Genomic DNA, 23850 nt, shown 5'->3' with positions numbered 1-23850 from the left:
CCATAGATCTGTAAAATTTACAAAAACCTTGCCCCACTTTGAGACTTGAGAGTCCCTCTCTCCCCAAACGTCACTCACTGCCACACACTCCCAAAGGCCATGCAGAAAGTTTATTCAACCTTGTTGCATACAGGACATAAAGGGTTCTCGGCACTCTTCTTTTTGTAGAGATTTCCCTTGGTAGGTAGTAGGTTTGAGATTGCTTTCCATATAAAGAATTTTATCTTCCCCACAACCCCAAGCTTCCATATAGATTTCCAAGGAGAGATCGACTGATTTACACCCGAGGGCTCCCCCATTGTTTGATGTTTTGTCGCCAAATCCATAAAGTAGGCACTCTTGACCGAGAATACCCTTTTTTTTTAGAACTCCCATATCATTCTATCACTCATACTCTGTAGGCTGATTGGAAGGCTACAAATGAGTTCTGCTTCTTCAAGGATGAAGATATCTTTAATTAATTCTTTTTTCCAGCTACAGCTTGTTGCATCAATTAGGCTATCTACTGTTGACTCAGTCGGAATGCTGTTTGGAATGGTTTGAATCTGAAAGGTATTGACTTTTGGGATCTATTTATCCTTCCAAATTCGAATAGAACTTCCGTTTCCAACGCGCCACACCAAACCTTTCCTTACTAGGTCTAGAATTGAAAACAAGCCTTGCCAAATGTAAGAGGATCCTGATCTAAGTTGTGCATCTATTAATTGGGAATTTCTGAAATATTTTGCTTTGAAAAGCTTAGCCACTAAGGAAGATGGCTGTTTTATGAATCTCCATATTTGCTTTGCTAGCAGGGCTCGATTAAAATAGCTCATTTCACGGAAGCCCAAACCCCCACTTTCCTTTGAGAGCCCCAGCCTCTCCCAACTCCGCCAATGGACTCCTCTACCCTCATTATGGCACCAACAGAATTTTGAAAACATCATTTCTATATCTTAAAATATGATGTATTATTAAGTATGATTAGAGATGATAAAATTTAAAATAGTATATAGTTTTTTAAAATAATCTTAACCATGTTGCATATCACATGTGGAGTTAACGAAAGTTTGACATAGAGGTCTTATTGAAAAGTATTACAAATCAAAAACTATCAAAATTATAATGCGCAAATGCTGCTTATAATTTTTGAAAAAAGTGAGTAAATATAAAATTTACATTAAAAAATAGTAGACTATTGTTTTTCAAAAAGAGCGCGGCGTATGAATTGTGTATGCATGGCATTCCTTTTGAAAAAGAGTGAAATTCAACATTAAAAATTTAATTTTTCATGTAAATTTTATATTTATTCACTTTTTTAAAAATAATGTGACACTTGTACACTTTATGATTGCAAATATAATTTTTATTAAAAAAATGTTAAATACAATCATGAAATACACAAGTGCCGCACAATATTTTTGAAAAAAATGTAAAATTCACAAATAAAAAATTATTTTTTTCATATTAATCTTGTATTTACTCACTGTTTTTAAAAAAATTACATTTGAGCAGCACTTACATAATTCACTATTACAAATATTTCTCAAAAATATAATGCTGCAAAACTCAAGTGTTCTTTTACTTCACCAAATAAGTTTCCAACATTAAGTGACCATCATTTCCTTAACCATTAAGTAAAATTAAAAATTAAAAAAAAAATACAAAAAGAGTAGTAAATAAATAGTAAGAGGATAGTAACCCTATCATTATCTTTTTTTAAAAGGTTTACACATAGATTATTTATTAATCATCTCTATTCTAAATGTAAATATTGGTTTGTTGCATTATTACTATTGAGTTAATCCTTTTATAAACTCAATAAATAGAAGAGAACTCGTCCCAAAGACAATCTTATATATAGATATTTTCAATTGTTGGACTTTAAAAAAATAATAAATTTTTTTAACTTGAATCCCTCTGTGCATTGAAAGAATCAATGTCTGAGGATCAACCAAAAGAGCTTTACTTTTTTCCGAGAGAGAGAGAGAGAGGTTCAATCAGCTAGATCAAATGGGAATGGCTCTTACAGAACTATTTATTCACAGGTTAGGAACGGATGGCCAAAATCAGTGAATATTGGATGCTGATTTTTTTGTCGCAGCATTGTCTGCTCAATAATAATGATAGGGTCCTGTTACTCCCACCGAGAAAGGATACCGATAATGTGTACCAAATAGTGTTTTGTGTATATTTTTTTTTAAATACTAAAAAAAACACACAAATGTTTAAGGAAAAAAAAACACAAAATACTATTCGGTAAACATTCTCGGTGGGAGTATCATTTTCCATAATGATAATCATGAAAAGAAGTCCATCAGTATGTGGATCTAAACTAAACCTACTATACTAAGACAAACGCAAAAATTGCTATAGCTTCTCATATAATGTTACAAACTACAAATAAATCTGATTAGAGTACCTCCTTTTCAAGTTTCAACACAGCCATGAAGGCTTCTTGAGGTACATCAACTTTACCAATTGCCTTCATTCTTTTCTTCCCTTCAGCCTGATAACAACAAAGGTAAGAAAACACTGAAGGCCAATACCAACTCTAAATCAGAGACTGCATATTATAGGAATAATCCACTGTCATATAGGTCAAATCAAATATCTCAAGTCAACATTTCTAGTTTAGAACAGATCCTACTATTAGACATTAAGCAACCTTTCTTTCCATCATCTTGCCATTCTTTTCATTACCTTTTTCATCTGAATTCCTTATTCATTAAAGAGACTAGCAAATACACACCAATGCACGTGGGATGAAATAAACCTCCCAAAAAAATTCCTAAAGTTTGGAAGTCAGATCTCTCACAACCAAGGGGGAATTGGGAGGTCAATCACAATTTAGTAGGCCTATATTCTAGATTGACATTCTCAAGCTCTCAGATTACCCCAGATCTGAAGTTTTCAACACCACCAACACCCCACCCCGCCCACCCAAAAAATAAAAAAAGACGTGCCTATGCTTTCATGTCTCACAAGATCAATACAAATATGAATTAGTAACAAGTAAATGCATTTTGGCAAGTGCAGCACCTGTTTTTTAAGCAGTTTCTTCTTCCTTGTTATATCCCCACCTACGAGAATTAAAAAGAAAGCAACATTATGAAGTAGTAAACATAAGTCACGCTAGGGACAAAGGAAAAATTATAACCATTACTTTTTATTTATTTGAAAAAAAGGTTGCATAGCATGTGTCCCCCATGACAATATATACTTAATATATACAGCATTAATAGATGAGGGTGAGAAAAAAGTATTGAGCTTCCCCAGAATTAAAAATCTGACACCTATATATGCCTTGAAGATTAGTTTAGCCTTCTGAGACTGGAATGGGTAATGCCACAGTGGGTGGACTTTCTATCGTGCTGGAAAAATTGGTTTGGTAACCAACAAAGTCAAGCTCTATGGAAAAATTGGTCCCGGTCTGTCTAATGTGGTGGATATTGAAGGAGAGGAATGATAGACACTTCGAGGATTGCGAGAAGACTGAGGAGGAACTTAAGAGTATCTTAGAATATCTTTCTTCGAACACTTATCTCTGGTTGCCTGCAGGTATACGTTCTTCCAACTTTAGCTTTCAGGACTTCTTTAACCTCTTTGATCTTTCTAGTTGTGGGTATCTATTGTATATATCCTGTTTACTTAAATTCACTCATTAATAAATCATCTTAGATTCTTACTTGTCACGAAAAAAAAGCCTCGTGAAGAAAGTTTTATCTACTTCCCCAAGATAAGTATGACCAAGTATATTGACAGAATCCTTCTCGTTTAGGCTTTATAGATAATTGTCCATTCTTAAAGTTGAAGATTGTCATTTTTTTTTTCAAGTAAGAAGTAAATTTTATTTAAGTAAAAGAAATAGGCATAGCCTATGTACACGGGGAGTATACAGAAGAAACGCCTTAAAACATTCTAAAAGCGCTAAATTAAAGATAAGAAGTCATGAACATTGTCATCTTACCATAGCATTTAGATAAAACATCCTTCCTAATTGCCGATAAAGATTCGCTAGCAATAACTTTCGCACCTATGCATGCCTGTCATGGAAATAGTATGCAATTGCTCAAACCAAGTTAGCATAATTAGACAGGTCAGTTTACAAAGGCAACAGCTCTATTACACAAATATTAATTATGGCTAAATTGTGTTATCGAGTTGTTTTATTTTAGCAGTCAAAATGATGGGGACTTTAGTCAAGAAGAAAAATGAATAGGAAAATTCTACAAACCACACCTCATCCCACTCTCTTTTTCTTATCAGTACACCTCATGCCACTATGACGAGTTGGTATTGCCCATCATGAGCCTTTAACTTTCTTCTTTAAAAAAATAAAGCATGGTCCAAGCACGATAAAAGTGCCACATTTTACATCGTACGACAGACGTGGGATGGGAGTATGATTTGTAGCATTACTCAAAGGAATATTATCGTGCTGCAGCTTTGCAGAACTTAAACTCCTACATAAAAAGAATATGAATCTTACTTGGATAGGCACTTTAAACATCTGTCTTGGTATAAGCTCTTTCAGCTTTTGAGTCAAAGCTCTACCCACGGGATATGCCTGAAAAAAATAAAAATAAAAGAAAAAAGCAGCTTGAATTAATTTCATAATACCTTTGCATACGCTAAATATTGACACCCATACAGCAAAGTGTTCAGATCAGAATTTAGAGTCTGACAACTGACAAGACATTATGAATAAATTAATAAATAACACGGCCTCACAAACAATTTTTTTTTTCCAAAAAACATAAACATGTCTATGACCATGAATGAACAATACTTGAATTACCTTGTCCCTGTGCACAATCGTTGCCAAAGGTTCTACAGTATCACCATTAATCTGAATGTCCAGTTTTAACAATTCACTTTCCTTGTACCTGGAAATCATAAGTGTGAAGAACTGATAAGATATTGTACCAAAAAACATCTATCAACATCACCAGTTAAGCCAGAAAAGTGAAATGTGAGAATGCTTGATTCTTAGAACATAATTTTTTTTTTTTTTTTTTAAGTGATTCATTTCACAAAACAAAAAATACCATCACAAACATGCTACCGGTATTCTGCTATAATCAATGGTGGCATCCTCTCATATGAAAATTTTGAAGGGATGTTGAATAAATGGATTGCACTAAATGACCATTATTGTTGAATGAATGCTGTAAACTGGTCCATCTAAAAAAAAAATGCTGTACCTGGCTATATGATAATTTATCATGTATAAAATGCAAACCTTTGGCTTCCTCTCATGTGAAAATTTTGAGGAGCTGTTGAATAAATGGATTGCACTAAATGACCATAGGTCCATTACTGTTGAATGAATGCTGTAAACTGGTCCATCTCAAAAAGAATGCTGCATCTGGTTACATTATAATGTATCATGTATGAAATGCAAATTTTATCTAGTTTGATACTAGTATATAGCAAGCAACAGAGGAAAGAAAAGTTAAAATGGTTCTCCATCACTGGTGAACCAATGGAGTTTCATCTGAATCCTGTCAAAAGAATTTATTCTCAGTTTGAACAGGAAGATCATAATTTTCAAACATCCAATTGCTACCTTAATACAGAAAAAATTATATGGATTTAATTTTCATACAGAAAAATTATATTTCAGCAACCAAACTATTGCATAAGTTTAAACCAATTATTTTAGATCCTACGTTAAGTCCACATAAGATCATAAAAGATCATCAAGAAGCTTACGTTCCATATGGATTTATTAGCTCGCAAAAATTACATGTATTTACCCAACAAATGAATATTCCATGCTAGCATATCCCTTACTTCTGGACTTCAGCTGGTCAAAGAAATCGCCTACCATCTGTCATATAAAGATTGGAAACAATTTAGGTTAAAAAAAAAAGAGAATAAAACGTAACAGACCAGAAAAGCGGGTATTAGCTTAACAGATATCTATGAAGGAGTTGATCAAGCCAATACGACTACAATAAACAAAATGTCACCTCTGCTAGAGGTAATTCATAGATGAGTGATGCTCTATTCTCGGTAATGTATTTCATTTCTTTAAACTCTGCCCTTCTGTCTTGAGCCAGCTCCATAAGTGGACCAATATAGTCTTTCGGCGTAAGCATCTCAATCTGTAAGCATTATTTAAAGTGAAATAACATATAGCTTTGCAAGGCCAAAAAGTTGTTTTGTCTTCATTAATTTAGCACTTCAAGGTACAAGAAAGAACCTTAACAACTGGCTCCTCAATCGACCTCCTTTTACCAGGTTCAGGAAGTAAAGATGGATTCGAGCACTCAACCTTCAAGAATGCCAATATTGAACATTGAAATGAGATCGACAAGGCATCTATTTATAAAAGAGAGAGATCTATCGCATATACAGGGTAAAAAATGATCAAAACCATTAAAAAAATATAGATCAGATTAAAGAAAAGGCACGAAGTAGCAGTATGAAAATCAGTTACTGATAAAGTCAAAAGATAATACATTTGAACAATGTAACAAATCTGTAGCATAGACACACAAATTGAAGATTACATGGAATTTTATCCCACTAAATTGTCCACACCTTGCCTATATAACCTTATTTTTTCGAAAGTAATATGGAAAATGGAAAGGAAACTTAAAGGCTGAAGGGGTAGTTTGGAAAAGTGACGATTTGTTTTCTGAAATGGACAAACATGTTGGGAAGAATCAAATATAAAGGACAAGAAACTTAATGTGACAAAGCTGGCCAATGGAAGTGCAACCATAACAAAATGAAATGGGCAAATACTCACGTACAAACACAGAAGACAATATCTAATATGATAGGAGAAACCGTCTGTGAGAAATGAGACAAACCAGTATAATACTACGAGTTTTGCTACTTGCAAGCCTAGTGTGTCAGCATGCCACTTGTAGTGGGATCCATCATAGTTATATAAAAGTTAAAACACCAATACCTAGTCATCATTGTGGGACCCACTTCAATGGTGTTGTGCATGTAAAAAAAGCCTTGCAAAGAGATTTTTCTATTACTAAAGGAAATATGAAGCAATGAAAACACATCACTCATGCCGATTTCCTAAACTCACTTACCAAAAATGTCCCCATTTCATTGCTCCTGATTTTCCGTCCAAGGCACATGAATATATTGCTAACTTTAGCATAGGCTAAGGTGGGAGAACATTGCACCCATGCTTTTTGATAGGTAGGTTACATTACACCCATGCTAAAATCCTATAAAAGTATGTCATATAGACCATTGACAGAGTTTTTGTGAAAAGGGAAATTATATGTTTCCACTTAATCAAGATTTTGAGTTCCCCTGGCCCCTTAAGAGTTTGGACCCTATGCATAGATATGACCGTTTAGTAAGAGGTAAAACATTATAATCCATCTTATATTCTAGAAATACGTAGATAAAGAAAATGCGTTGAGCTTAGGATCAAGCAGAATTACAATATCACCATTTACACAATTCACTCTGTACACAACACTTGGAGCTGTTGTTATCAGGCTCAAATTGTATTCCCTCTCAAGCCTCTCCTGTAAAATATAGAAATCATATAAGGGAAAATACAAAACTTGAAAAGCTCAGATGCAGTTTAAAGTACTGAAGAAAACAGTTGGGGTTTTCTTTATAAGTAATCAGAAACTTTATTAATGAAAACAATAGGAATGGCCTAAGTACACAAGATAGGACGTATACAGGAGGAACACCTAACTAGGATCTACAGCCAAATGTTTCAACAGCCCCATAAAAGAATAGGAGGAGATCAAAAATAAAGCAAACCTGAACTATTTCCATGTGGAGAAGACCCAAGAATCCACACCGAAAGCCAAAACCCATGGCACTTGAGGTCTCCGGCTCAAACTGCCAAAAACAAAGGGAAAATAAAATCAGTTATTTATTTTAGTTTGTCAACGTCAGCTCACTCTCTACAGATGCCAAACGTTTGGTGTATCACACCTTGATGATACACCAAATGTACACGAGGAAGTCAACTTGTTGCAGAAACTCAAGCAACTTGAAATAAACAATTAGAATCAATAGTTTGGTAATTATGTAAGGTTTTATGCCTTGGGACTGCCCTTGGTTTCATATCAAACAATAAAACCACCTAAACCTTGTTCATAAAGAATAGGGCCTCATTGTTGATAATTAAACGGTTTAAGATAAAGTTAAAATTTGTTTTTTCAGAGGGCAAGAAAGCTTAAGAAGAGGTCAAAGAAAGTCCAAGTTAGAACTTTAGATTTAATCCTTTCAATTAAAACAGAAAGTTTCAAAAGAGCACATTGTTCAACAAAGCACGAATCTCAGGTTTTCTACCATTTCAATCCTTCTAACAAAATCACATTTTTCAAACCAAACCTTTATTGAAATTTTGTTGAAACATAGAAATGATTGAAATTAATAAATGCCATCTTAAAACTTCTAAAGGGACATCCAAACGGTTAATAATCAAGTTCTTTGAACTTTTTGAGGTTTCAAGAGTTTCTGACCAAATTCACATATGTAAATTTTGAAGATTTTTTCTTTTTTGATGTGGACAGAATTTGGGACTAAAAGTTAACTTTGGAGCATCTGAAGCAAATCCTTCATCTTATAAGACATTATGCCTAAGACAAGCACCTAACTCCTGGTAGAAAAATGATATTTTTTAAAACTATAACTCAGATAATCAGTTCTTTTAGACCGGCTTATCAATGTTTACAATTTTTTTTTTTTTTAAAAGCAGGTAATCATTTCTTCTTCTTTTCTTTTTTTTCGGTAAATAAGATTTTATTGATCATAGGAATTGGCAAAAGCCCAAGTACACGGGAGGTAATCATTTCTTACCATGCACAAATTAGAAAATGTTGAAAATTCTAATCTTTCACATCAAAGCTTGACTACTAAAACGCAAGATAAGTTTTCATACAAGTATAAGATACATTTATGGCTGAAAACTTAAAATAGAATTGCCCGTTCATATGGCATACTAGTCATGTACTGTACCTTCAATGCAGCATCGTTAAGTTGCAGTTTCTCAAGTGCATCACGTAACTCAGGGAACCTGGCAACAAAAAGGATAAAATTGGATGATGCCAGAGATATAAAAGCATAAAGATCCATTCTAGAACTAGAAAACCAATGAGAACAAGCAACAGATCAATACTGTTCTGCATCAACAGGAAAAAGGCCACAGAACACCATAGGAGTGGCTTCCTCATATCCAGGCAGTGATTTTTCTGCCTTTCTGCTGTAGTGTGTAATTGTGTCACCCACCCTCGCATCAGCCACTGATCTTATAGAAGCTGATAGATAGCCTACCTGAAGAGATAAACTAATATATAGTTACTCATATACGTCTACAAGTTCCTATCTCATCAGAAAACAATATTTTTGTGAGGATATGGGAACACAACAGTCATTGCTTTGAAATTACTCCACACATGGAGGTTGAAATGTGAACGAGTGAATATTTTTTTTTTTTTTTAAGTAAACGAAGTTTATTAATAGAAATATGAATGGGTAAATATAAGATAGATCTATTATAATTAGCCTTCTACATTGTTCTATTACTTTTAAGGGTAAATTGCAATTTTCTACTCCAAAGTATGAGATGAATAGAAAAGTCTCCCGAAACTTAAAATTTAAAAATTCGACTCCCTAAACTGCAGGGGTTTGAGTATCTCTCCCAATTCCTGTATATAGAATCTTAAAATTCACATGCTTATCAGATTATCATATGATCATGTGCTTATTTTTCTTTTATTTTTATTTTTTTGTGATGATGTGATACACATGGAAATTATGGTTAAACATGATGAATACATCTTTACCAGAAGTGCAAGATTGGGAGGAGGAATTGGTCTCTTCCCTCCTCAACCTCTTGTACTCACTCAGAGTGAGGGAAAACTGTGAGGATCAAATGGGGTGGATTTATTCAAGAAGGAAAAAGTTTGAGGTTAGATCCTTCTATCAAATATTACATATCACGGCTGAAAATTCCTTTCCCTGGAAAAGCATACAGTGGAACAAGTACCCCTCAATAGCGGCTTTCTTCATATGGCCGGTAGCTCAAGGGAGGATTCTGACTTTGGACAACTTAAGGAGGAGACACCTTACGTTAATCAATTGGTGTTCCATGTGCAAAAAGAGTGAGGAAACTATCAACCATTTAGGGCTTCGTTGTGATGCAGCTACGTATTTATGGGCATCAATTTTTCACTCTTTTAGGATGCCCCAACGGGTGGTGGTAAAGTTATTGGCAGTTTGGGAAGGTCATCCGAGTGGTCTTTAGCATAGTTGTATGTGGTATATTTGGAATGAATGCAACACTTACAGTTTAAAAGACTGAAAGAATCCTATCTGAGCTAAAAATCTCTATCCTCAAAACTTCTATAACTGGTCAACAATCCATAACACAATTTTTTTATACTAGGTGAAAATAGGTGGTGAATGGATCCCGCATTGCTTGGGAGGGAGAATTTCTTGTCTTTATAATGATTCAATGGCTCCAATTGTATAATTGACTAGTCATTTTTGAGTATGAGCCCAAATGTGGTTTGGGCCTCCATTGGGTCATTACAAACGATATCAAAGCCTATCCCAACCAGGAGTCTAGGACAAGTTATGTCACCTATGATGGAATGGCTATACGAGGACATCCACATTTTAAGGGGGGAGATTATGATACCCCCTACTGAGTGAATATAGGTGGTGAATGGGATTCCATATTGCTTGGGATCGAGAAGCTCTTGTTCTTTATAATTGGGGCTCCAATTGTATATTGACTAGTCCTTTTGGAGTATGGGTCTAGATTTGTTTTGATTTTTAAAAAAGTTGCATTGATTTTGTTTGGGTGATGATTGGGTGAAAAGTTGAAATATTATATTTTTTAGATTTGAAAATGTTTAGTTTGATTTTTGAAAAATTATGAGAAATTTTGAGAAAATGGGGAAACTAAGCATGGCCTAAGCTTCCCTGATCTCAACCTAACTTTGAGGAGGTATAGCCACCTTGTTCCATCTCAATAAATGACACAGACAGCTTCACTAAGACCCTCTATAAGAAAATTTTCTGAAACTTCTCCTCGCTTGCCAATGAAGCAGGAATAGTACAAAAACAGGCAAGTACATAGGAGACTTAAAGGTGACCCTAATGAAGTCTCTCTCCCAAAAAGTAAAGTTTCATCCACCCAGATAGATTTAAGTACCTTTAAAACAAGGAGATAATAGATTCTAGAAGAGTCTTCAAGTGTATAGACAAAAGTAGAACATTCAAAGAGAGCTCACTTTAAGACCTAAAACCATTGGGAGACAAACCAGATTCTCTACATCCATGGGAACCTTGTCACTTTTGCCCTTGCACTATTTTTGTAGGAGGGAAGAAGAGAGAAAGGGAGAAAAGAATCAAATTATCGATATGTATTATTTACCTCACCGGCAAACAGTTCTTCAACATGCAACTGATTGGGAGATAAAACTCCAATTTCATCAGCAAAATAATCCTGTGTTTTCGTGAACAAACAGTATTAAAACTTGCATAAATGATGTTAGGAATATTTCAAAGGAAGAAAAAAAACCCACACAATCAATTAACACAGCCTTGGATAAAGTTTCAGTCATATATTTATGAAGCAAGAAGTAGTGTACAAAACAATGAATATAGATCTCAAATCAGGAACTAATCCCCATGAATGTAAAAGTTGGGGGAAGGAAGATGGTTACAACTACATTTACCTTCTCACTGGCCATAAAATAAATTCTGTCACCTTTCTTAATATTCCCATCAATGACACGAAAATAAACTATAACACCCCTGTATGGGTCATAGTAACTGCACAAAAGAAAAAAGATTCAAAGAAGTAAAATATATAACTTATGGAAAATAGACCTACGAAAACAATACTAAAAAAACACAATTAACAAAATTCCTATTTTTCTCTTTAATAAATTCCAGTGTGTGATACCTTTATTTACTAATAACAATTTTGTCTTTATCATCCGAAGTAACCTTTTTAATTGTCTTAAGTGCACCAAACCATCTTTTATATGAATGTTTTTATTGGTAGTTGATACATCCATCGGATGGGTATTCAGCTTAAGACCCCATTCTCCACCCATTTTTAGGGGAGAGGAGATACCACTTGAGCTAAAGCTCAATGGCAAACAGTCCAACCGAAAAAATTTTATTTTAATCAAGTATATTCTTGATGAAAGAAGAATTATTTTTAATTCAAAATAAGATTCTTACTATTATAGGTATGTCTACCTCTATATATGATTCTCCGTAGTGAAAGATCAAACACTTTTATTTCCCTTTAGCTTTTCCCATCCCCAAGCCCACAGATATTTTATTTCTTAGCTCTTACATTTGTAGTGTCACTATGGAAGGGAAAACAATATAGGACGGAAATGCTTAATAGTTAGTGAGGATGCATCAGATACTCTCTTCAAAATATGTTTAATAAGAGAATCTTGTGGGAATCTAAAAATGTTAGATATGTGTTATAAGTAAAGTATATTATCATTGAAAATGATTTTCTAGTATCTTTAGACAGTCATGCATAGGTATGGTTCTTGTATATGTCCCGCGTACTTGGTAGCCTATATTTAATAAAATTCCTATTTACTGATAAAAAAAAAAGAAAGTAAAGTATATTATCATCATATAGCCTGTACGACTGGTGAAATCAATATTTTTCCAAAGAAGGTAACATCCACGAGACTAATTAATAAACTTTCTATGTGGCGATGGTAGTAAACTTAAAAATACACTGTATAAAATGAGCAAATGACTTAGAAATTTAGTTCTTTTTAATTCTGAACTAGCACGCTCAGGCAACGCTCTTGTATATGTCCCATATACCTAAGCTTTTTCCTATTCTTATGATCAATAAAATTTTGTTTACCGAAGATAAAAAAAAATAATAATAATAATAAAAAATAAAAAATAAAAATTAGTTCTCTTTAATTAAGCTGTTTTGGGTAAATGGTAATGGTGCTCTGCCCAAGAAAGAGTAATCCTTTGGAGATTAATAGCAGACACGAAGTACGGGAGTTTAGGTGGTTGTTGGTGTTCTCATGAAGTTAATGGGCCTTACAAGGTTGATCTCTAGAAAAAAAGGTCGATTGGGATTGGGGGGACTTTTCCCATTTCTCTAGTTGAGTTATGGGTCCAAGATACGCTTTTGGCCTGATATGGGGTGTGGTGAGAAAACTATGAAAGTCTTCCCAAAGTTCTTCAGAATTGCTTGCTCCATGGATGCTCATGTGGTGGAAAACTACCAATTATCTTGGAATTTGGAAATATCTTTGGTGGTGTGTTGGTTTTTTCAGTGAGGCTAGTGATTGGGAGGTGGATCTCTTCTCATCTTTCTTAAACCAGTTTTATTCGGGGCAAGGGAGACATACTGATGATCATAAAATGGTTTGGAGGCCCATCAGGAAAGGAGTGTTCAAAGTAAAGTCATTTTACAATGTGTTGGGGTGCCCATGCTAGGGACTCCTCCCATGGAAGCTTATTTCTCCTCCTGAAGTAGACTTTTAACTTGGACATTGAATTTAGGGAAGATTCTTACCCTAGACTGCATGAGGAAACAGGACATCATTGTGAATAACAAATTTTGTTTGTGGAAGAAGAACAAGGAATTTAAGGATCGCCTTTTATTGCATTCTCAGGTCGCTAGTGGCATATAGTATATGGTTTTTAGCCTATTTGGAATCGATTGAGTTATGCCTGCTCAAGTTGTGAATCTTCTAGCACATTGAAAAGAACAATTTGGTAGCTATCAATGTGCTTTATTTGGAGGATTGCTTATTGTGGAGTATTTGGCATGGCAGAAAGGAGTGTAGTTTTGAAGAGTGGGAAAATCCGGTGTTAAAGCTTTGGTCATCTTTCCATAACACCCTTTTTTCAATGGATAAAGGTCCAAAATAGGGAAGCTTTTTCTGTTTCTTCTTTTCAAGATTTACTAGCACTTTTCTTAGTTTGGTGGATGGATCTCTTCTATACTTTCTATGTACTGGGGTAACACTCCTTTTTCGCCTAAATAAAATGTTTGTCTTATAGAAAAAATTGTAATAATATCAAACATGTTATGTTTGAAAACTTACAGAAACATAAACTTATTCTAGCAAGTATGATTAAAATTTACAAGCTATGCCCACGGGCCACGTGTCAACATTGTATGAAATTGATCATAACAATTGAATAGCGTTTAATGGCCAGAATTTACATGAGTTTCTTACTTCTTTTGATCCTACGTAGTGTAGGACATTCTTTGTACTGAACGTGGCTTTTTGCCTATTCTTTTGAATATATCTTCTTACTTTTCTCAAAAAAAAAAACAATTGAATAGCGAAAAAAAAAAAAAAAAAATTCACTAGGAAAATTCAGGATTGCACAAAATGTAGACAAATATTAATATGGTGATAAGAAAATGACAACAAGAGCATAATGAAACGTGGAGTTGATTTCTTTTGAAAAGATGCCAATGATTCAAATATGTACCTATCAAATATTAAAGCCCTCAATGGCCTTTCAGCAGTATTCTTGGGCGGGGCTATCCGTTCAACAATCGCATTGAGAATTTCAGTTATACCTATTCCCTCCTAAAAAGAAAAGGGAGGTGAATGCTACAGTTTATCTATGAGGTACAGACTTATACCATGTCTTCACAAAATAGATAAAATGATTAAATAACAACTAACCTTAGCAGAGCAGAGTATGGCACTGCTACAATCTAGCCCAACAACCTACATTAAAAATGTTTGAAGCCAATAAGGGAATTGACCTAACAGAAACCTTGTCTTACTACTTGTACTCAGCATCACAGTAACTTGGAAAAAGAGAATAATATACGAGCATTAGAAAAGTAAGAAAATGTAGGAATGTGCAATATGAAAGTATAAAACTGCATTAGTATTAATTAAAATTTATGAGTGCCTTTTAGAGAAGACTGTTTTATTTTAACCAGTAAATTCATTGAGAAAAGGGAACTAACTTGTACTGAATCAATAAAATCCTTTTACAAAATCAGAAAAAAGTGGAAGAACTGGACTCCTCTCAAAGCTAAGAAATGCAAAAACTGTAGAAGAGATGTTCAAATCATGCATTCTGATCGCACCAGATAATTTTGGAAAAATTCCATAGTGAAGCCCTCAGGTGAATATGCTCTAATTGCCATTCTTTTCCCTAATTCCGCCAACACGTCCTCCTCAAAAGACCTCAATCGAATATGTTAGATTGATCTCATGACATGTAAATATTAGAGTTCTCTTAGGAGTCAAGTTCTTTTGTTTGATTTAACCTTTTATTTTAGGCAGTGCTTAGATTTTGTGGTAAATTAGCATATCACAAATACCAGTTTTAAATGAGTTTCATGCTTTTCAAAGAGTTCTAAGATGCCTACACATAGACATCCTTTGTATAAATTTATATCAGAACCAGGGACATGCATAAAAGTATATATAGTTTGCTGAGCCTCTGCATTATCTCTCTTTGTTGTCATCTTCGTTTCTCTCCCTCTTATCACTTCTCTATCTTTCCATCACCTTCTCACCTATTTCATATCTCTCGTATGTTCTCCTATATCTCCCTCTCCATATGTACCGTTCTAGACTCTTTTCTCCTGTCACAAAACAATTCTGCTTCTTCCTATCTCTTCTGCCTTCTTCACTCTGTATGCATTCTCCAAACATTTGTATTTCTAACCCCTAGAGCCATAGCGCTCTAGAGTTTTGCCTCCATTCACCTCTGTTGAGGTTACATGCCAAGCAGATTCTGTGTCTCACTAGCTACTCACAGTGATTGTCTTCTCTGTGTTGATGATATCATTATGACTATGTTTGACCATCACTCTTCTCATTTTGCATATGTTTAATGTCATATGCATTGGTGTTAAAAAACAACAAATGGTGGTGAAAATTGGGCTTGGCTCCTATTTGGCCTATGACCCACTAAAGAAAGCAATCTAGGTGGGTCTGGGAGTAATTAACAAAGCAAGTTAAAGATATTGGACCGAAAAGATATATATTATCTCTTCCAAAATCGTGGCCATCCAGTAAAACTACAAGCACCAATACATGACACACATCCATTTGATATAGAATCTTTTAAATCGTGCACACCTACCTCTTCAATCTCCTGGACAACACGATCTGGTTCAGCACCTGGAAGATCTATTTTGTTCAAGACCTGTAACAGAATGTTCTTTGTCAATGAAAATATATTTGCATAAGCATAATTTCATCGGTCTATGCACTGGCAGTATGAATTGAAGCAAACATCAAAGAGTGAGGAAAACAAGTAAGATCAAGATCTTTGTGAGTTATACCAACTTCAAATAAGTCATGTACAAGTACTTGAATGACATGCGATTTAAGGCCTTGTTTGGCAACAGAGATGAGAGGATCTCAAAATTTCTCACAGTTTCCTTCCCAAATTACTCAAACACAAAACACTTTTCAATTTCAAACCTTCTACTTTTTCATCTAATCATTTCCTAATTATTATCCAAACACAAAACCCTATACAACTTTCCCAACTTCCAAAAAAAGCACAAAAAAAATACAAGCTTTTCAAATTTCAAAACAAAAATCATATTAAAAAATTATATTCAAACAATTTTTTAAACTTTATAATATTTTTATTCAACTTTTTCTCTCTCCTTTCCTGAAACCTAATAAAACATCTTAACTCAAACCATTCACTACTATTCACAAACCATTTCACTGCTATTTATAGAACTTTCACAATTTCTCATCTCATCTCATTACCCAAGCAAGCCCTAAAGCTTCCATGGCAGGTTAATGACTTCGACTACACCCGACATTCTCTGTGAGTGATATCAGTACATTTGACATGCAAGAGCCATAATAAAAATAAAAAATTGGATGAAGCTTTGATGTCCAGATAAACAGGCATCACAATTTTTATCTAAACATTCTCAACTAATAATCTCAAAGACAATGGCTGAAAAAACCATTTTAGAATATCGATTGATTTGGTCAACACATCTATATGCATAAGAGCCATATGCCTAGCAAAAATTGTTACAGGCCAACAAAGAGCATAATAACTCGATTTAATGTTTGTTTCTCAACCAGTACTTGATGCAGATTGCATATCAAAATATTACATATATTTCTGTGAATATTGCAAATCAAAATAAAAGCTGGATGATCCCATTCAGAGTCGGGGGCTATCTTGCATTTGTTGATATTCATATAGAGGGAGGTCAATTTTGAAAGGGAAGAGAACAAGGAATCAAGAACCCAATTCTAGATTTCATTCTATTGAACCCTTAAGGTAACAACCCATCCTCAACCTTTTATTCTCTATGAATACAAAAAAAGAGGGTTTTGAACACATAGGGTACTTTTAGGCCAAATAATTGGTTGTACAGTTGTGTTGTGATGATGATTGGTTATTAACTTATTATGGTTATAAACTTGCTTTTAGAGCACCAACAAACATACTTTGTGGGCATTTCAAGTAAGTATATAGGCCTAAAATTGATTCTGGGGTTTTAATTTTGATATAGAATTGAAACTTGACATCTGATTTCCCTTCACATCCAATGTCTGAAGCAAAGAAACAGTACGGTCTATTCTTCATAATAGTACCCAAGCTTTGTGCCCTCATGAATCCTGTAGCTTCTTTGGACAACCATTGCCTTCTTGTCCTCTAGCAAATATCTTCTAAAGAATATGAAACTAAAAGTGCATGTCAAGCCAGTAAGAATGATATATTCAAAATAAGTTGTCAATACACATTCATTTTTCCAACTATTTATGAATTGCCCATGATTAAAGCAACTATGTTTCACTAATGCGAAAAAATTTGGGGATGAAATCATTTTTTTTTTTTTTGTTAAGTAAAATCAAATTTTATTGAAACGAGTAAATAGGCATAGCCCAAGTACACAGGAAGTAGACAACAGAGAACACTTAGTTACAAGTTAGGAGTAAGAAAGTGATACAAAAAAGTCATGTAAGCAGGCTCTGTTAAAACACTGGCAGAAGCCCAAAAAATTAAACTATAAAAAAGAAACTTCTAAGCTCATCCAGAATGAACCAATAAGAGAGAGAGAGAGAGAGAGAGAGAGAGAGAGAGAGAGAGAGAGAAGGCAGTAGTAAAGAGTAATAACAAGTGCAGCAGACAACTTACGGGGATGATTTCTAGGTTGTTTTCCAAGGCCAAGTAAACATTGGCTAGCGTCTGTGCTTCAACTCCCTACAAAAAACAAACAGTGAATAGTGCTCCCAGAGAAGGATGTAGTAACAATTGGATTTTGAGAAAAAAAAAAGGACTACTTTCAAGTTTCATCGTGTGACATTAAAAGTTAGAAAAATCAGTGTACATCCACATTAGAACAATAATAATGTAAAATGAACACGGAAGAATTTTAGATTCCATGAAGGGCTAAGTTAAACAAATGAATGAGGATAAAGACTCGCCTGAGAAGCATCTACAACAAGGAGAGCTCCCTCACATGCAGCAAGAGATCGAGAAACCTAGATGAGATGAATGAGCTAAAGGAATAAATCCAGATAACATACATAAGATAACATACATAAAACCCGCACATACCCCCCCCCCCCCCAAAAAAAAAGAACAAACACACACACACACCCATGTACAAGAGATAGGCAAGAGAGAGAGAGAGAGAGAGAGTCAAGTTACCAATTTTGGCTTATATTATAATCTTATATAAAAATTTTTAAAAAATGAGTTTATGGGGTCAAAGAATGGTAGTAGTTGTAGAAAGGTATTCTCTAAGTATATCAAGTTTGATATTAACGAGCAATAGTCAAATTCATTTTGTGAATTAATTGTGGTGCGGGGATACTCCTTCAAAGCTTTTGATTCTTCAACTTTCCATATTGACCAAGTCATCCTCTTCTTTAATTGTTGTCTTCTGGAAGAATACATTGTGTTGGAGAGGAAAAGTGGAAGGATGTCATTGAAAAGTAGAAAGTTTGAGTTAAATCATGCAGCAGGATTTTGGGACAGGATTTGACGCCTTCTCTCTTCTTTTTTTTTTTTTTTTTTTTTTTTTTTGAGAAGACATTCTGTTGGTGAAAACCAACATAAAATCCTTTCTTTTTTGTTTCCTTTTTTTTTTTTTTTTTTGGCTTGGTTAGTGGGTAAAGCAAAAGCAGAAGATATTAACCTATCAAAAAAATATTATGTAAGCGTTGTAAATGCAGACTTGATGGTGAGACCGTGAGACCAAGACATATTTTACTTTATTATCAATTGCAAGTGAAGTTTCAGCACTTGCTTTCTCTCCATTAAGAATTAAATGGATCAGGACTCAGGTGATTAGAGGTACTGTTGATCTGCTGGAAGAATGCAGAGAGAAATCAGATTAAAGCGACATGTAATGTTGTTCTTTGTGTCTTATGCAGGGCATTTGAAACGTAAATGCTATGAGATTCTTGTAATATGAATTCTATTAATTAAAAAATTTAGTCCCTCACATGGGTCAGTCTATAAGGTGAAACAAATCCCTCAAGAATTGTAGTGAATCTGAACACTCCACATATCATCACAAATGCCAAAAACTTTTTAATTCAATTTTAATTCTTGAGATTATAAGTGACGATCAGTATCTTCAATAGTTTCTATTTGAAGAAGATTATAAGCATCAACATACCAAATAGCTTAGTTTTGCAGTTAATTGGTTTCTCATGTAAATTGGGTAAAGATGACAAGCTATAGATAACAGTCCTGAACCAGAAATGGTAAACCACTCATAGGTATCATTGCAATATTAAAAGCACATGTAAAAGCCCCGTATATTGACTTACTGATATGACACATTCGCATACCTCATAAGAGAAGTCAACATGCCCTGGAGTGTCAATTAGATTCAAGCAATATGCTTCATTTTTAAACATATAACGCATTCGAGCTGCCTGCCAAGAGAAAAACAAATTAAATCAGTTTCCAGAATGTTAAAGATATATTGAGTAACCAAAATATATAGCAAAACCCTAAAGACATCAATCTCAGATAAATTTGCTGATCACAAACCACATACAGTTAAGGACATGGGTGATTGATGTATCTCAACACTTCACACAGATGTATTTTCCAAATTAATAGGATCACAGAATAGTACGCATTATCCATCCAAAACCAGTCAGGAGGATCATACCTATCATGTCAGTTGCTGCTGCATAATAATGTGAGGGAAACAAGCAATTAAATCCTAGGATCCAATTAGGAAAGTACAGAGAGTGCTCCCTATCAGACTTGATTGCATGGTGCCATCACATTTCAGAGAGAGGAGCAACTGATTACTACTAATTCATACTAGTGATGACTACTTTCGCAGGAGCCCGGGGACACTTCATAATCAAACTTTTTTATTGGAAACAGCCTAAAATATAGCAAACTACTAACTTATAAGTTGAGGGTGCAATAGCAATGTATCGCATAGTTGCCAAGAAAATCACCAGACCCAGGAACTGAGGAAAGGGCACTTACTGGTTGGATAAGGATCAAGGATAATATTCAGGAGAGGGTTAAATTTTTCTTTTGTGCGTTACTTTGTGTTTTCGACGGAAGATGGAGCTATTTGTTTTATTTTAGTCTGCAGTTATTTCTGCTAGTTTTGGTTCATGTACAATATAGTCTAATGCACTTTATATTTGCTCGAATGAAAAGCTGATTCATCCAAACAAAAATCATATAATACCACAAACGCATCAGAAAATCAAGATAACAGCATCAAGTTTGCCACCAACATTGTATCTTTCCAACGAAAAAGATGGGGTAGTGATTGACCTAATGGAGGAAATGCCTAGTGCCAATGGATGCACGAAACAATAAATTTGTATGGTAGAAAAGGAAATGTACAATATTCCCATCTGTATCAACCGAATGCCCGGAAGCAGCTAATTCATTGCAAGGCACTGAAGATGCTACTGCTATTTCCTTTCCAAGTTCTCATAGGATTATGCTTCTCCTCCATTGCTCCAATCTAAATGCCTAAAGTTTGATTAAAAAGCTTCGCATATCTTTGTTAAGGACTCCATATGGAGAGTGTAGAAAGAACAACTGGTATCATATATAGCCGCCGCGGTCTGTGGTTCAGATTACGATTTATCTTAGTCAAATTGCACAGAGAACCAAAACAAATAAAAGATAAACCACTTGTTAACAACAAATACAACGACAAGTTCTGCTTAAGCGCGAGTTGGCAAAGAAAACCCTCATGTTACAACTTTGCCATGAGCCATCGGGACGTCGAAATGATGGGAACGAGATAATATGTAAACACTACACATACGTACATACATTTATCCATACATATATGCATAATATATACATATATATATATATATCAAAACCTGTAGTTTGATAGTGATGCCTCTCTCTCTCTCCAAATCCATGTTATCAAGGAATTGTTCTTTCATCTCTCGCTTCTGCACAGTCCCCGTCATTTCGAGCAGTTTATCCGCCAAAGTTGATTTCCCATGATCAATATGTGCGATAATGCAGAAATTCCTGACATTGGACACAGGGACCTGCAGTTTTAAACCAAAATAAAAAATAAAAAATAGGACGCTGAGAAAAAAATCCGACGCGAGTAAAAATTATAAGGAAGTTGGTGTTGATTTTGGGCAAGTGACCTTGAGAAGGCGATCCCTGCCCACTTCGACAGAGAAATCAAGGTCGGAGAGGCCCGTGGACCGGCAAAGGACTCGGGACCTCGTCGCCCGGGAAAGAGGGAGTCTAGTGGGGAGAGAAAGTGGAAGCGCAGACGAGTCCAACGAGCTTCTTCTCCTTCTTCCTCCTCCTCTTCTGCTAAAGCTGAAGGTTTGGCAGCAATGGTGTCGCTGCCGTTGTTGCTGGTGATCTTGAACGTTGTTAATGGATAAGAGGAGCGCTCGAGAAGAGAGGCCTGCGGCCATTACACACTTGTTATGAAATTGGAGCAGCCTGAGCCCTCCTTGCTACTATTCACCCATCGCTCTTCCACATAATATTTGGCAATTTTAGTATGTTCTCAGCCACATGTAAACACAGGTTAATTTAGGCATTTGGAAAAACTTTCTTTTCACAATTTTAATCCTAAAAACAACATGTTTATTTTTTTTTAAGTTAGAGTGTTTGGATATTAAGAATATCTCATAATATTTATAAATAATAATAAAATAATTTGAATTAAAATATTTTTTTAAATTTTAAAAAATAAAAAAGAAAAATTTAAATAAAAATATTATAAAATTAAAAAATTGTTTAAATATAATTTTTTAATATTATTTTTATGCTTAAAATTTAAAAAGATTATATTATTTTTTGTATTTTGTTTATAAATTTAAAAAAATTTTAATGATTAAGTAATTATTATATAAAAAAACTAAGATTCGAAATTGAAAAGTTATTTTGTATTGAAAAAATCTAGTTACAAGCACAACTGCAAACTAATATGTACACCAATTAAATATGATTGGTCAAAAAATTGATTTGATTGAAAACAGTATAAATTTAAATTTTAAATATGAATAAATCAGTATTGGTACGCAGATTAGTACGTGACTTTACTTATATGTAGTAAAACTCTAATTTATATTTGAAAATGAAAATTTTGAAAATATCTAAAAATACAAGGAAATAATTATGTTCCCGAACAAACCTTGATAATATTTTGCTAGAGAAAATAAAGTCTATATATTCGATTACCATATATTTTACATTTTACTCCTAAAAGTATTAAAATTAGACTAGTGCTACTCCCGCCAAAGGTTCGGGTACCGAACAGAGTAATTTATTTCCTTTAACATTTTTTAAAACACTTTAATCATTTAAAAATATTTACAAACTTATTAAAAAAACAAAAAATACAATTTGATATAAAAAATTCCGTGGAAGTAGTGTTTCTCTTAAAACTAATATATTGCATTTTCTAATTATTAAAGATTAAATAATAACATTCTTGATCATTAAAATATATTGAAACACGGCGTAACACAATTTTAACTGTAATATTCTTTAATAGTTTAATAGCATAATTGTCAAATTATATGGTTCGGGGACTCAAACTATAAAATATTTAGCAATTTGAGGGTGCAAAACTACAAAATTGATGAGTTCAACCATTTTTCAATTTTGATGAATGAACCATGTTTCTAGAGTTCAAAACCCAAAAAAAAAGAAAAAAAAAAATATAGTAGTTGTGTTCGTTGCAACGCTAGCTTTTTTTTTTTATTATTTTCTACGTGAGCTTTCTTTTTTAAAAAAATATAGGTATATTTCCTCCCTTTTTCCAATTATAAAAACGTTGAAGAAAACCATAAAATGAATCCAGTAGGCCTTTGTGTTTACGGGTTGAGAAGTCGAGATTGATGAGGATGGGAGGAGATTTGTGAAAGAGGACTTTAAAGGTTGATGGGCTCGGCTTGGAGGCGAAGGTTTGGGACTGGTACAGTTCAGCCCCTTTTCTATTTCATTTTAGTGGGCTCGAGCTCGGGCTCGGTTTGGGCTTTGATCACGATGTCTCAATGTTGTTTTTGGGTTTATAAAAGAGAAGTGTGATCAATTGGACTGAAGTTTATTATATATCGTTAGATTTTGGGAAATTAGATAAAATAAAAAATATATATAAATAGTATTGAAATAATTTATAAATGGTAACGAAATTATTTGTTAAGAATTTTATGAGATTTTGGAAAATTAGATCGAAAGTTGAACAAAAAATTATAAAGTTAAAATTGGATTAGAGTATAATTTTTTAATATTATTTTTACTTTTAAAATGTAAAAAAGTTGAATTATTTCTTGCGTCTTGTTTAAAATTTTGAAAAAATTGTACTTATTATGTAGTAATTAAATGAAAAAATTAAAAATTTGAAATTAAAACAATTTATATTCGGATTGTTATACCAAACTAGGCTTT

General features: G+C 34.0%; 1 protein-coding gene across 2 annotated transcripts; it reads right to left on the bottom strand.

The window, feature by feature from the left end:
* Positions 1 to 2336: 2336 nt before the first annotated feature.
* LOC122305241 (translation factor GUF1 homolog, chloroplastic) lies at positions 2337 to 21932 on the bottom strand. 2 transcript variants are annotated; one of them, XM_043117617.1, is made up of 22 exons: positions 21585 to 21931; positions 21303 to 21479; positions 19776 to 19862; positions 18399 to 18455; positions 18109 to 18174; positions 16072 to 16134; positions 14649 to 14693; positions 14449 to 14549; positions 11676 to 11772; positions 11372 to 11443; positions 9107 to 9261; positions 8947 to 9004; positions 7741 to 7821; positions 7407 to 7493; positions 6191 to 6262; positions 5958 to 6092; positions 5742 to 5815; positions 4781 to 4868; positions 4472 to 4549; positions 3950 to 4025; positions 3022 to 3062; positions 2337 to 2488 (listed from the first exon to the last, which is right to left on the bottom strand). In XM_043117617.1, the coding sequence occupies exons 1-22, from the start codon at positions 21864 to 21866 to the stop codon at positions 2393 to 2395; spliced, it is 2088 nt and encodes a 695-aa protein (XP_042973551.1). In that variant the 5' UTR covers positions 21867 to 21931; the 3' UTR covers positions 2337 to 2392. The 2 variants fall into 2 exon arrangements, with proteins under 2 accessions (XP_042973551.1, XP_042973552.1); XM_043117618.1 differs by lacking the exon at positions 18399 to 18455 and having other exon boundaries at positions 21585 to 21932.
* Positions 21933 to 23850: the final 1918 nt, after the last annotated feature.

Source organism: Carya illinoinensis, chromosome 3, assembly GCF_018687715.1.
Source record: "Carya illinoinensis cultivar Pawnee chromosome 3, C.illinoinensisPawnee_v1, whole genome shotgun sequence".
Lineage (NCBI taxonomy): Eukaryota > Viridiplantae > Streptophyta > Magnoliopsida > Fagales > Juglandaceae > Carya > Carya illinoinensis.
This window is presented reverse-complemented; position numbering and strand designations above follow the sequence as displayed.

What these genes read in the sequence shown, in the direction of transcription:
- LOC122305241 (XM_043117617.1), bottom strand. Translation starts at nt 21,866, where the DNA reads ATGGCCGCAGGCCTCTCTTCTCGAGCGCTCCTCTTATCCATTAACAAC. An exon ending in GCATCACTATCAAACTACAG is followed by an intron (nt 19,863 to 21,302) that starts GTTTTGATATAT and finishes TTCTCTTGGCAG; the next exon opens with GCAGCTCGAATGCGTTATAT. An exon ending in ATGTTGACTTCTCTTATGAG is followed by an intron (nt 18,456 to 19,775) that starts GTATGCGAATGT and finishes CATCTCATCTAG; the next exon opens with GTTTCTCGATCTCTTGCTGC.